The 12,882-nt window shown below is 41.4% G+C and overlaps 1 protein-coding gene across 9 annotated transcripts in view; it reads left to right on the top strand.

The window, feature by feature from the left end:
* DTNA (dystrobrevin alpha) overlaps positions 1-12,882 on the top strand; it is a 167,288-nt gene that overhangs the window by 93,139 nt on the left and 61,267 nt on the right. For all 9 annotated transcript variants that reach the window (XM_065751940.1, XM_065751950.1, XM_065751949.1 and 6 more), the window contains one exon: positions 10,408-10,621. In XM_065751940.1, the coding sequence (XP_065608012.1) occupies positions 10,408-10,621 (214 nt within the window). The remainder of the gene's footprint in view (positions 1-10,407; positions 10,622-12,882) is intronic.

Below are 12,882 nucleotides of genomic sequence, written 5' to 3'. Positions count from 1 at the left end.
GTAACGCATGTTACTTCAAGGTTAGTGGGAAGTGTAAGTAACTCCGTTTTTCAGCACTTGCATTCTCTTTACACTTGCTTTTTGCAGGTAACACGGCTAGAGCCAGGAGTTCATCTCTTGTGGTACAGAGGGGCTCTGAGGGGTAGGGGGCAGCTGGGAGCAAAGAAAAGGAAGAAAAAAGTCGAGTTTTTAGGAGAGAAAGATGTGGTATTAGTTGGAATTGGCACTTGAAGAAACGTATTTCCAGAGGAGATTTTATCACCATAAAAAGGACACACAACATGAAGATTATTCTGCCCTTTCCACCTCTGAGGTTTGGTTTTATTTGCCTATCAAATGTGATAGCCTTTATAGGATTGTTCACATTGTCAGATCTCCAAGCACATATTCAGCTAAATTCATGGACAAGACAGCTTTCTGGAGACAGCAGTGGGAATATACAACCTTTGATTTGTGAAGTTTGGTTGACATTGTGCCAATACAGAGTTAAAATTTAATGGCCGATGTGTGCTGCATTCACTAAAATGCACCCAGTAGTGCCATCCTGTGGTCAAGGCTGTGATGAACAGAAGGCTTGTGCACTGTGTTCTGCCTATTTTCTGAAAGCCTTGTTGCCTTGGATTATTGCACAGAAGCTGAGTTGTGCCAGGCTGTAAAATTATAGCTTTATTCTCAGACAGTCAGTCTTTTCTGAACTTCTAGTTTAATCTCATAAATAGAAATGCTGGACCATGCCTTCTTCCTTTTCCTGGAAATGCCTTTTGGGAAGTTTCCATAATTCATTTTCTGTCACCAGCTAGGTATAACAGAAATGGTATTTTGAAAGTCAGCTGCAGATGCAGTATCACCCCGTGCATGGAGCTTGTTTTGCCTCCTTTGGGGAGTGCAGAAACAATTTCCTAATATAATTCTGTAATATACTGCGACAGAAAAATATATCTAATTAAAATTTTGAGCTGTAGTTTTACTAATGAAATACAAACTCAGATATAATGCAAATTGGTGTTATTTGAAGAGAAATGAGGAAACGGTCGTGTATCATCTGTTACAAACTGACCAAGTTTTGTTACCTCATATCCCCATTTGAAGGAAATATTTAGTTACTTTGAGGCTTGATTGCACAGTGCCTCAAACGAGGCATTTCTTATTGGAATAGCGTTAGGGTGGGATATCATAAGGGAGATGTGTAATGTAGGGATACCACTGTCTGTTTCGGGCAGAATTTACAAAGTTTCTGGATATGGAATACAGGTATCAACAGGTCTGCTATGTGGTCTTTGACTTACGGATGTGCTCGAGAATTTAAAACATGTAAATGATATATAATCTGTCGATTCAGGCTACATGACTTCTAGTAATAGAGCAGTGTTTTAACTGAGCGTTCTCTCCTGTTTGTCATAAAAATGTTAAGGAACTTAGAGTTAGGGCTTTTTCATTTTCTAATTTATGTATGCCATACTATTCAGCATTTTGAATGAATGATTTCCAGGTGTGTTTAAAAAAAAAAAAAAAGAACCCCTTTCCCAGCTGATTTCAGCAGCTGATTGAAAAGCAGTGACAGCCATTTCCCCAGCCCAGCACAATGTGCTTGCTGGGGAGCTTGCTGGGTGGCCTCCTCAGGCACCCACACAGAGCCCTTCAGTCAGTACAGGTGAGACAAAATAGGCAGGAAGAGACAGCAGAGGGAGAATAAGCTTTTTATTGTAAATGTAATTAATGCAGACAATAATAATTTTACTGGAGGTCTCCACATAATCTTACACATCAGTAGCTTTGTCCATTGCCATATTAAAGATAAAAAGACCACATTTCAGCATATTGTTATCCTAGCAGTTCTTCCTCACTCATAGTGCTTGGCCAAGTTGACAGACACATCCGACAGGCTACGTTTGTTTAATATGCTGAGTGATCAGAATCTCAAAAGACTTTAAAATAACTCACTTTTCACTCTGAGCAGAACAGTAGGTGAGGGTACAAGAATGCAAACCTGGGATTTGGACGGGAGAACTTTTAAAACTTTTCCCCTGAAATTCAGTACCTCAGCTCTAAGCATTGTGCCCTACAGATTTCCAGATATTCAGCAGCCAGCTTTGGCAACAGTTCAGGAATATTGCCTGAGCATGCATTCTGTCCTATCATCCAGGTCATTAATTAAGGTGTTCAACAGCCTTGGCCCCAGTATTATGCCTCAGGGTATGCCATTAGTGACTGTCCTCCAGCTGGACCTCCAGTTGGACTTGGTGCCACTGATAACAAGATTTTCAGCCTGGCAGTTCAGACAGTTTTCAGTCTAACTCACTTTCCACTTGTCTAGTCTGTAGTTACTTTTTTTTTCAGTTAGGAGATTATAGGAAATTGTGTCAATAGCCTTGCTTAAGTCTTAATAAAGAACATCCGTTGCTCTACCTCGTCTAGTGAAATAGTCATTTCATTGTGCAAAGCAAACAGGTTGATTGAGGGTGATTTCCCCTTCATAACTCCATGCTGACTGCTCCCAGTCATTTTCTTGTCCTTAGTGTGCTTGAAAATGACTCAGGAGGATTTGCTCTATCCCCTTCCTGTGGACTGAGGTGAAGATTTAGTTTGCTGCATCCTTTCGCTTGTTCTGAAGGAGAGTAACACCAACTTTCTTGCAGCTCTCGAGAACCTTGCCCTGTTGCCACAAGCTATCAGATAATTGAGCGGCCTTGCTGTGACATCACCTGGCTCCCTCAGCACTTGTGGGTGCATCCCATCTATGATACGATGGACTTGTGTATGTCCAGTCTGTTTAATTGTCCTCTAATCAGACCCAGAACACCTCAACCAAAACTGTCTTCCTTTTCATGACTGTCATGCTTGTCGCAGGTACCTGCATCTTCCTGAAGACTAAACTTGTCAGAATAGGTAGGAAGGCTTCAAGTACCTCAGCCTTCCCTATGCTTCTTGTCACTGGGTCCCACAATCCATTCGGCAGTGGAGCGGCATTTTCCTAAACCTGTCTTGCTGCCACTGTACTTATGGAAGCTTTTCTTGTTCCCCTTCACATCTCTTGCCAATTTGAATTTGAAATGGACGGTCTTTTATTAGAATTTGCTTTCCACAAAGAAAGGCAGAAATGTTGTCTCTGGTTCCTCTAGATTATCAGTACCTCAGTGTGCTATTCTATGGGGATAGTACACACATTTTTCTAAAAAATTAAAGCATTCAGGGTTCAGAAAAGTGTGGCAGTAAGTATTCTGAATGTTTTGTTAATTACTTCTTTGAGCTCGAAGTATTTACTTGGCAGTCACATCTACAAAACCTAGATATCACGCAAAGTAGTAGGAAGATGCAATTATAATTTGTGTTATGTGTATTTGTGTTCTGTTTGTTGGGGTTTTTTTTATAAAAAAACTCATATGTGTGCAACCAACATAGATGTCCACCACTCTTGACTTCTTGAAAAGTAGTGGTGATCAGCCCAAGAGCTGTTAGTAGCTTGCAGAGCATTCAGAACTAGCCCAGGGCACACCATGCCTTTTGGATTAGCTGCCCAGTGGGTGCCCAGCTGTGCTAGAAATCACTGTGCTGGATAAACTCTTGTCTGGCAGCAGAGGTAGATGAGAGCCATAGAGGAGAAGCATAAAGGACATTTCCAGGAGCAGGTTCAGATATTTGGGCAGCAAGCATAGCCTGGGCACGCCAGGCTATGTATGGTGGCATCTGTCACCAGACATACCCAGCCAAAGAGTACCTCATTTTTAGCCAAACAGACATAACACCCTGTTACATTTTCTTTTTCGTGTAATTTGGCACCAGAAAATGTAAAACACTGCAAGCCATCATAGCTGGCACTTTGGTCTGCATAGTGGTAGGACAAACTGTTAAGGCTGCAGCTGCTTGATGTTCATAGGTTCATAGGTTCATAAGGTTGGAAAGGACCTACAAGATCATCTAGTCCAACCATCCTCCTATCACTATCCCTACCCAACTACTACTAAATCAAATCCCTATGTGGGGGCAGCTTGGCCACAAACAGGTGTTTTTTAGTGGGAAAACACACCTTGCTCAGTGCTCCGTTACCCTCCTGGCAGCAGGAAAGAGGAGAGGAGCAGAAAGAGTGACTGACTTCCCAGGGCTTCACAACAGTGGTGATGACAGATGGTTCCAGCACCCTCATTGGTGATGGGTTCACAGATTGTAATCCAAAAGTGAAGAATCATCTAATATATTTTATAATATTTGGGAAATTGTTAGACAAGGAAGCATAGGTCTTCCACTTCTTAAGAAATCCACATTAAATACCTGACATACATTCAAGTGCCATCGATTTCAAATTACAGGGCTGTTATGTTTCAACTCAGGCACATCTGTAAGAGCTTTGCTGAACTAAAATTGTAACGGAATGTATCCTTCGATTTTGAAGTAGTTTAAATTAACTTCTTTAAAAGTTTTTCTTGTATTCACTGGGAAACTTCATGCTATCAGGGTGGAATTCTGTGGTAACTATCAATTGGGAACATTTACCTTATATGTAGTTAAGCTTACAGTGCGTTAAGTAAATTTGAATTGATTATTAAAGCCATAATTTAGTTGCTTCCCTTGTTTGATTAGACACAGTCTTCCCTTCCATATTCATTTAATAATAAATGGAAAGATAACATTGTAGAGTTCATGGTTCAGGTGGAGTACAAAAAATACAGTAGAAGAAATTTTTGTGTAAGTAAATCGGTTTTATCTTGAGAAAGCTCAAGTACACAAACTGTTTTATTCTGTTTTTTTATTTTTTGTTTTTATTTTTTTTGTTGTTGTTGTTTCTTCTGCTTAGAAGATAACTTCCATTACACTTTCCTTTTTTGTGCTTGCTTCAGGCAACAGCATTTCTTAGCAATTAATGTTTGAAGTAATCTGCCTCCTTTGAGATTAATGATATATCCAAGATTATCTCGCAGCTTCTATATCTCATAGTAACTATAAATAAACTGCATGATGGGAGGAAGACTTCATTATTCACCTTATAAATAAATTTTAATTTCTTTGCTTTAAGTTGAGAAAAAAAGAATAGTTGATCTCTTCTCTCACACTTTGCCTGTACTATAACATACCAAACAGAAAAGTGCTGTCTGAAAGTAACCATTAAAATAAAAATTGCATTGATTTCTTTCTAATGAAGAAGCTAAAGAACTCTTGGGAGGAAAGGGAAGAATAAAATTGGTAAAACTGTCATATAAATTTGAGGTAAGCAGAATAATTTTGTCCAAACTTCTCTCCAAATGTATCGAGTATACCTTCTTCATAAATCAACCTCCTGACAGAGATGTAGAATGGTGGAATTCTGCACTGTGACTTCTAATTCCTGTTTTTCATTGTAGCAAATTAGTAAAAAGCAATAGGAAAGGGTCATCTGAACACAGATGAAGGAGGAATGGCAGAATGTAAATCTTCAGAAGCATCAAAAAGCTTTTTGGGTAGAGGGCTGCAGCATGTGGGAAGCCTAACAGGATTCATTTGGGAAGGACAGCATCCCATGAGAAGGACCCCACACTGAGGCAGGGGAAGAGAGAGGCCAAGAAGGAGTAGCAGAGACTGAGTGCAGCTCCCATTCCCTGTTCCCTGCACTGCTCAGGATAAGAAAGCAGAAGAGGGTAAATGAGGGGAAGGCACTTTTAGTTTGCTTTTAGTTCTCATTGCTGAAGTCTGTTAGCAATAGACAACAAATTGCATTAATCTCCAAGTGCTGACTCTGTTTTGCTCATAATGGTAATAGTTGAACAATCTCCCTGTCCTTATCTCAGCCCTTCAGCACTTTTTCTTTGTATTTTCTTCTGTTCCTTTGAAGAGAGGCAGTGAGAGTTCAGCTGCCCATCTAGTGAACCCACCACAGCAGTTTGCAGTTGGCATTTGGCTGGGCTGTGTAACTTTGAGTCACCTTAACACTACACAGATATTAGATGTGCAGTTTTTGCTCCTAATATGTAGTGATAGTATGGTGACACTGTAAAAACAATCACCAGATTTCTGTAGCATAGATCTGTCTGAGAAATGGCATTTTTCTCATGTTGAGGGGTAATCCCCTTTTGTGGCATATAAGTGGGCAAAGCAGCAAGAGCTGCCAGAATAGCCATGAGAAAACTGAGATAAACCTGCAGAGTTTGATTCAGTTGAAGGAATTAGGGCAGATTTTTGGAGAGAAAATGTTTTCTAGTATTTGTAAGCTGGTTATACAGAAAACTTCCTACTTAGAAATCAGATCGAGGTTTTATTGCACTACATGTTTTACAAAGGAGAAATGCCTTCTTCAGTGAGATTAAGAAAATCTCAGGAATGGGCAAATAAATACGTGGGCATAGCGGAGTGGTGGAGAGGATGAAAAATGAAATGGGAGGGGAGTAGGCTTGTGAGAAGTTTGAAGGGTTAACATTCTGTTTTTGCATTAAAAAGGGTGTGATGCTACAGATACCATATTAGCTGCAGTTTGAAACTGACATAAGTTTCTGATATTACAGAATTGTTTTCCTCTGCTTTTTCCCATTGTAGTTGGGCATTAGATTAGATTTATTTTTTTTTAATAGGAATCTGAGTGATCAGTACCACTCAGATGCAGTCAGTGCTAGGTCAGGAGATGCAGAGGCAGTGGCTATGATAAGCTCTGATAGCTAGTTATACAGATTACAGAATCACAGAGTTGTAGGGGTTGGAAGGGACCTCTGGAGATCATCGAGTCCAACCCCCTGCCAAAGCAGCTCCCTAGCCCAGGTTGCACAGGTAGGCGTCCACGTGGGTCTGGAACGTCCCCAGAGAAGGAGACTCCACCACCTCTCTGTGCAGCTGTGCCACTGCTCCGTCACTGCACTGTGAAGAACTTCCCACACACATTTGTGCAGAGCTTCCTATGCATCAGTTAAATTAAATCAATTAAATTATTTTTTGCTTGTATTTTCTATAAAACCTAATTATTCTACATCACATAGTGGCCAGAACAAAACAGACATCTTTCCTTACTATTTAAAGAACAAGGTGTGGGATTCATCTCAGTTAACCTTGCCAGCCCTGAGGTCACATCTAAGGTACAGTTGTTGTCGTGTGCTTTGTAGTCAGTAAAGAAATAGAAAAGCACCTTCAAAGCATCATTCACCTCATCCGCCTCCAGTAGCTGATTTTGGATGCCTTTCGGTTTACCAGTTTTGGAGGGATTAAGCTTAGGTGGGTGAGATCCAAATTTTTGCCCATAAGAACTAACTTGAGTAGAAGCTGGAACAGTCCTCTTGACAGCAATTTAATAAACTGCTTGTGATTTTGAGCTAGACATTTAAAGAGATGTTTTCAAAATTGGCAGATGTTAAAAAGTTTGTATTTTATCCATCCTTCATTTCCTCCTACAGGAAGTGTTGCTTTCTAGCCTCTGTAAAAATAAATAAATAAATAAAATTCATGAGTAAAATGAAAAATAAAATGGTGCAGTAGGATTGTTGATTATTTGGCTTCAAGTGGAACCAAGGCGTTTCTGGAAAAAAAAAAAAAATAATTTATAGTATCAAATGCACAGCAGTTCTGTGAGACTAATACTTCCTGGTGGGTGGGGGACAGTTGCTGCTATGCAGTTTCCACTAAATCATTTTCTTAGATGTGTGCCCTACCTTTGTGGCATACCAATGAACATCAGGGCAGCCTGTGAGGCTTTCTGGATAGAGGTAATGCTAAAAACAATATTTTTCTCTCAAATGTGTTAGCGTGATGATATTATTAGTCTCACCTCTGCTAGCCTCTGGATGTTTCCCTTCTGAAAACCATCATCAAAATTAACTCTGGATGTGACTGTGTTATAAGAAATGTAGTATCAATGGGAAAAGAAGAAATGCTGCAGGGGCAGAAGGGAATCAGATATGTACATGACCAGGACCATGCTTGCTGCTGTGTTCATTTGTCTGCACAGGTTTGTCAAGCAACCCTGTCAGGTGCAGGGTTGCTTGAGGGTTACCACAAGCAGCTCCAGTGACATGACTTGTTGCCCTTTATATTCCCTTGTTCCAATGCCATGATTTTTTTTTTTCACTTAACCATGTTCATCCACTCTCAGATGAACAGTCTTTCCCTGTTAGTCCCTTTCCCACTGGCCACAGCATTGCTGATTTTACATCCTTATTCTGTATTTATGACTGGGTTGCTCTAGTAATTTCTGCCTTGGTCAGCAGTGCTGTTCAGTTGGTAACCCTATTAATGCTTTTTCTGGGTTTTCTCTCTTGCTAGTGTAGCCTCAAGTCAAGGTTATCCATCTGCATAGGTATTTCTCCTTTTCTCCCGCTTATTATGCCTTGTCATTGCTCATGCTGCCACTTGGCAGTGTAGCTGCAGCCCAGGTTTTAAGTGTGCACACAAACTTCATCTCTTTTGTCTCAGTTACTGGATGCCGATCTCATGGCATACAGCAGCTGGATTCTGGTGTAAGCTTCACACTCAACCTTATGCTTTCTGCCTGCTCTTCCTCTCGTAATAAGATCACAGGGTAAGTGCACATAGGCCTCTTGCTGCATTGTCCAGCGTATTGTTCTGTCCTTCATTGCCTTATACTGGTGACCCAGAGTGGGAAATCCATTAACTTCTCTCCTGGACCAGACAGTGGCCTGCTTTCTGGTGGAGTCTTCTGTCCTCTGGTTAATATATCGTCAGAGCCATGTAGAGAAGCTTCCCAGCCAGGGGCAGTTGTTATGTGCAGCCTATCTTCTTTGGGATTGTTTATCTCCTGTTTACGGTGGTTACCTCAGTGGCAGCTCTACAGTGAAAACTGCTTGAATGGGAACGGCTGCATTAAAAGGTTCATTTAAGTCTTACACTGGTTTTGTTTTGGGGAACGTGCTCTTCCTGAAAGATAGAAGGAATGAGTTCAGAGAGGCTGTGTGTTCACCTCCCTGCCTTCATTCAGGATGACTCTCTGAAGGCAGGTCTCCTGACAAGGTCAAGCAGACAAGGTCAGCTGTAGAAGCTTCCTTTTAGTATAAAGGCCAAATAAGCAGTTAGTGTAACAATGGAACTACATCTTTAACTTTTTTTCCCAATTATTTGCTAAGGAGCAGCAAGAAGTGGAAAAGTGCCTTGTATAATGCTTGAGTAGTTGCTGCTGCTGTTGCCACTTGCCTGTATGCTTTGTGTTCCTCCCTGGGCCTTGCAGCTTACATATGCAGTAGCAGGGTAATAGAGATTTATTTTTTTTTCCCCCTGATGCAGAAGTAAAGACACCCAATCACTGGGAAAAGTCTAGACTAAGAAAACAGACAGTCAGTGTTGTTTCATTTATCTTAACTCATGTCAGCTTACATTTCTCTGCCACCAGACCATCATGGCACATCGCAGTCTGAGACACTGCTTGCAAAGCAAGCAACTAAAAATATAGCGATGAGGATTATAATTCATTTTTCTATCTGCAATAAACTGCACCTCCACCCAGATACAGGTAGCTCTCAATATGTAGACATGTCGCTGTGCTAAGTAATGAGAACTGTGTGGTAGTTTCTCTGATAAAAAGAAAGAACTTGCACCCTGAACCTCATGATTTATTTCATATTTAAATTTTTAGGAAATAAGGTAATACTTAAGATTAAAGAAAAAGATAATTTTTTTGGTCACGTTTGAACTAAATCCAATTTTTGAATGACTGTGGGTTGGTTTGGTATTTTTTTTTTAATTTTTGGCATGGTCCACCACTTCAGGAATTGCCAGTTTTCAGCAAGCTGGTCATAGTCACAGTAACACTGCTATGCAAACAAGATCTCTGTTTAGATACAATATGAGGACTTTAAGCTGTTCCTGCAGGCAAAACCAGCCCCTGTGAAATTCAGCTTAGACCAGGAACTCTATCTATCAAAGGGAAAGATTTAACAAATCATTTGAAATATATATTTAGTAGACCAAGATAGGACTTCAGGATCACTCATTACGTGCTCTTTATTTATATGTAGTTTGTCTGCCTCTCACTCTATTACAATTCTGTTTCTGTGAAATATTTTGCTTTCAGTACAAATTGCTGAAAAGAATTTTTCAGAGTGACAGTGTGTGTTAAGCACTTAGTATTCATAGGTTCTTCCAAAAAGCCCGTATGCTATGCAAATTAATATCTAAGAGTAATTTCTGAATGGGTATCCATAGAGACACAGTTCAGAAAAACTATTAGCGTGTGTTTACCTTCCAGTGGTTTTGGTGAAATACAGATTTTGACTTGAACACTTCATACAGTGAGGCGTGATTTCCTGAGCTGAAGTTGTACTCGTTGCAAATAATGATATCAGTGTACAGTTTGTTTATTAATGGATTTGATTTTTATTTGCTCTTCCCTCTACAAAGTTGAATTCTCAGTGATGGAAAATGCATGCATTCGTTTCATGTTTCCTAAAGCACATCCTGCATGATCATTCAGGAATGCATGCCCCTGACTGTCTGTGTGCTGTCCCTTAGTGCACCTGGTGGACATTTGGAACGTGATAGAAGCCTTGCGGGAAAATGCCCTCAACAACCTGGATCCCAGCATCGAACTGAATGTGGCTCGCCTCGAGGCTGTGATTTCCACCATTTTCTACCAGCTCAACAAACGGATGCCAACAACCCACCAGATCAATGTGGAGCAGTCCATCAGCTTACTGCTCAACTTCTTGCTAGCAGCCTTTGATCCGTAAGTCTGCTTTCATACCCCCACGGGCTTCCTTGGCTGGTGAAAGAGTTTTACTTGCTCTGAAAATATCTCTGGAAAACAATCCCACAAGCTATTTTCTGACCCAAATAATGAGTGTGTGAATAGTGCTCGCAAGGGAAAGAACCTAAAATTTAGGACCTCTCCTTGCTGCTGAGCCAAATTCAGCACAAGTGTGTTTTCATCCTGTTTCTCAGATTTGTTCTAGTGTACATGAAAGAGGAATTATCTACAGAAATGAATTTATATCCACTTCTAATTCACGTTGTTATTTATTGACGTACCAGTGGCTGACACCACTGCAATGCCTCTGTGGCAGTGACAGGGGTTAATAGCTCATTATTTGGAAAGAGCTCAATTTACTGCAAGTTCTTGCAGCTGTAAGCATTTTTTTTTCTGGCTCATCCCCGTGACAGAAATAGAGTAAAGACCAGGAGGTGAAACTGAAATTTGTGTTGTTTATTACTGCAAGGGACTCATATTGCAAAAAGGACAAGTTCAAGATAGAGCGAGCTGCTTGCCAGAAAGAGTGTACCTTGTATGTGTATTACAGTTACTAAATGTGTAGTCATCAAGCCTGCATTGCTGTATTCAAAATCGTCAGCCCCATATTACTGCAGAACAGCAGTGCAGCCTGCAAATTAGCTCTTTATGGCAGCTTGCCAGCTGCAAACATCAGCCATGATGGCCTGAAATCAGGGTGCTGCCCCTCTCCCCTCCTTCTTTCTGTCCTCTCAATCCGTGGCCCCGGTGCTGGCTACTGGGGCTGGGGTTTGTGCACCTTTTGGAGGCAGCCCAGCCAGGCAGCTCGGTCGCCATGGCAACGGGGAGAAAAAGTACTTGTTCCACATGACAAGGCTGCACCCAGCCTCCCCTCTGGTCCCTCCGAGGGAAAAACAAGAAGTCAATCAGTTGAGGAACTGTAGCCTTCAGGAATATTTTTCCCCTCTCAGTGGCACTAAAACAGGGAACAAGCATTTTAATGTATGCCATTGTGGCTGTGACAAGAGCTCTGAAGGACAAGGAAAATGGTTGGGCGCACACATCAGTGCGTGCTACATGCAGACTGCTCCCTGGCTGACAAGCAGCAACTCCAGGACCATGGGAGCAGGAGCTGTGATAACGTGCTTGTTTTGTAGCTTGACATGGTCAGGGGGAAGGTGTCAGCTGGATGTCAAGGCCACTCATAGCAAAATGGAGGATAGGGTTTTATTCCCATGTACAGAAACAAGGGCATGTGAGGGGCAGAGTTCAGCTTCCCCTGAGCACAGCTTCCCACATGCTGTGTGTGGTGACCTGGTTTGGGCTCCCAAAGGACCTGAGGAGGATGTAAGTGTCTCTTCAGGCAGAGTGCACTTCCTAGGGCAGAGACAGCCAGAGCACCCTGAGGAAAATGCACTCTGCCTTGGGCCCTGAGGTGAGGACTGGCTGCACATCACCCTGTGTTAAATGCACCAAACATCATATGTTGTGGTTCACCTAACCGTGAAGTTCAGTCTGTGATACCTAAGTTCAGGTTTCACGGGGATGTGTCAGCTAGATGTCTCTTTAATATGATGGGTGTTTGCCCAGCTATCACAAATATAGGCATGAAAGTCAAATGTCTGATTCTTAAAACTGGTGTCAAATCCTTTAATATGACTCTGGTGACTGATGATTTGTTTCGGGTGCTTGCTTAGCAACCACTTGTGGTGCACATTTCCCTGATTCTGATGGGAATAGCTCCTGCTCAGTAGAGGAGTGGTGTAAGAGCTGTCTGGGTTCTTAACGTCACTGACGTGTCCATACATTGCATATAAGGAGAAAGGCGTGGAGCTGTGTGGCTGAATGAGTTCTTTTTCTGCACCTCCTTCCCCTCTTAAGAAGAAACTGGACAGTTAAACTAAATTGCTTGGAGTTTTCTTCGATGGAAAAAAAGGATTTTATTAGGTGCATGAGTCATGCTGCTATCAAAATAGTCACTCCTAAAATAGTCCTGTTGTCTTTGACCTGAATTCACTCCTCTGATTTTTAGCCATGTTTTCGGGAAGTGGTTGGCCTTTCCAAAATGCCATCCAAACTTCCAGAACGTGAGAGATGTGTTTATTAATGAATAAGATCACATTTGATTTGGTGTTCACAACAAACCCAAACCATTTAAAAAAGCAACACCCAGAACTGAGCTTTCTAAGGCCCAGAAAACATCATAGCTCTTCAGTATCAATGAGAATCAGTAGCAGAGTGTTTTGGTGTCTGTGGCTATG

Source organism: Cyrtonyx montezumae, unplaced genomic scaffold (assembly GCF_038088225.1).
Source record: "Cyrtonyx montezumae isolate F1298 unplaced genomic scaffold, pur_monq_1.0 scaffold_8, whole genome shotgun sequence".
Lineage (NCBI taxonomy): Eukaryota > Metazoa > Chordata > Aves > Galliformes > Odontophoridae > Cyrtonyx > Cyrtonyx montezumae.
This window is presented reverse-complemented; position numbering and strand designations above follow the sequence as displayed.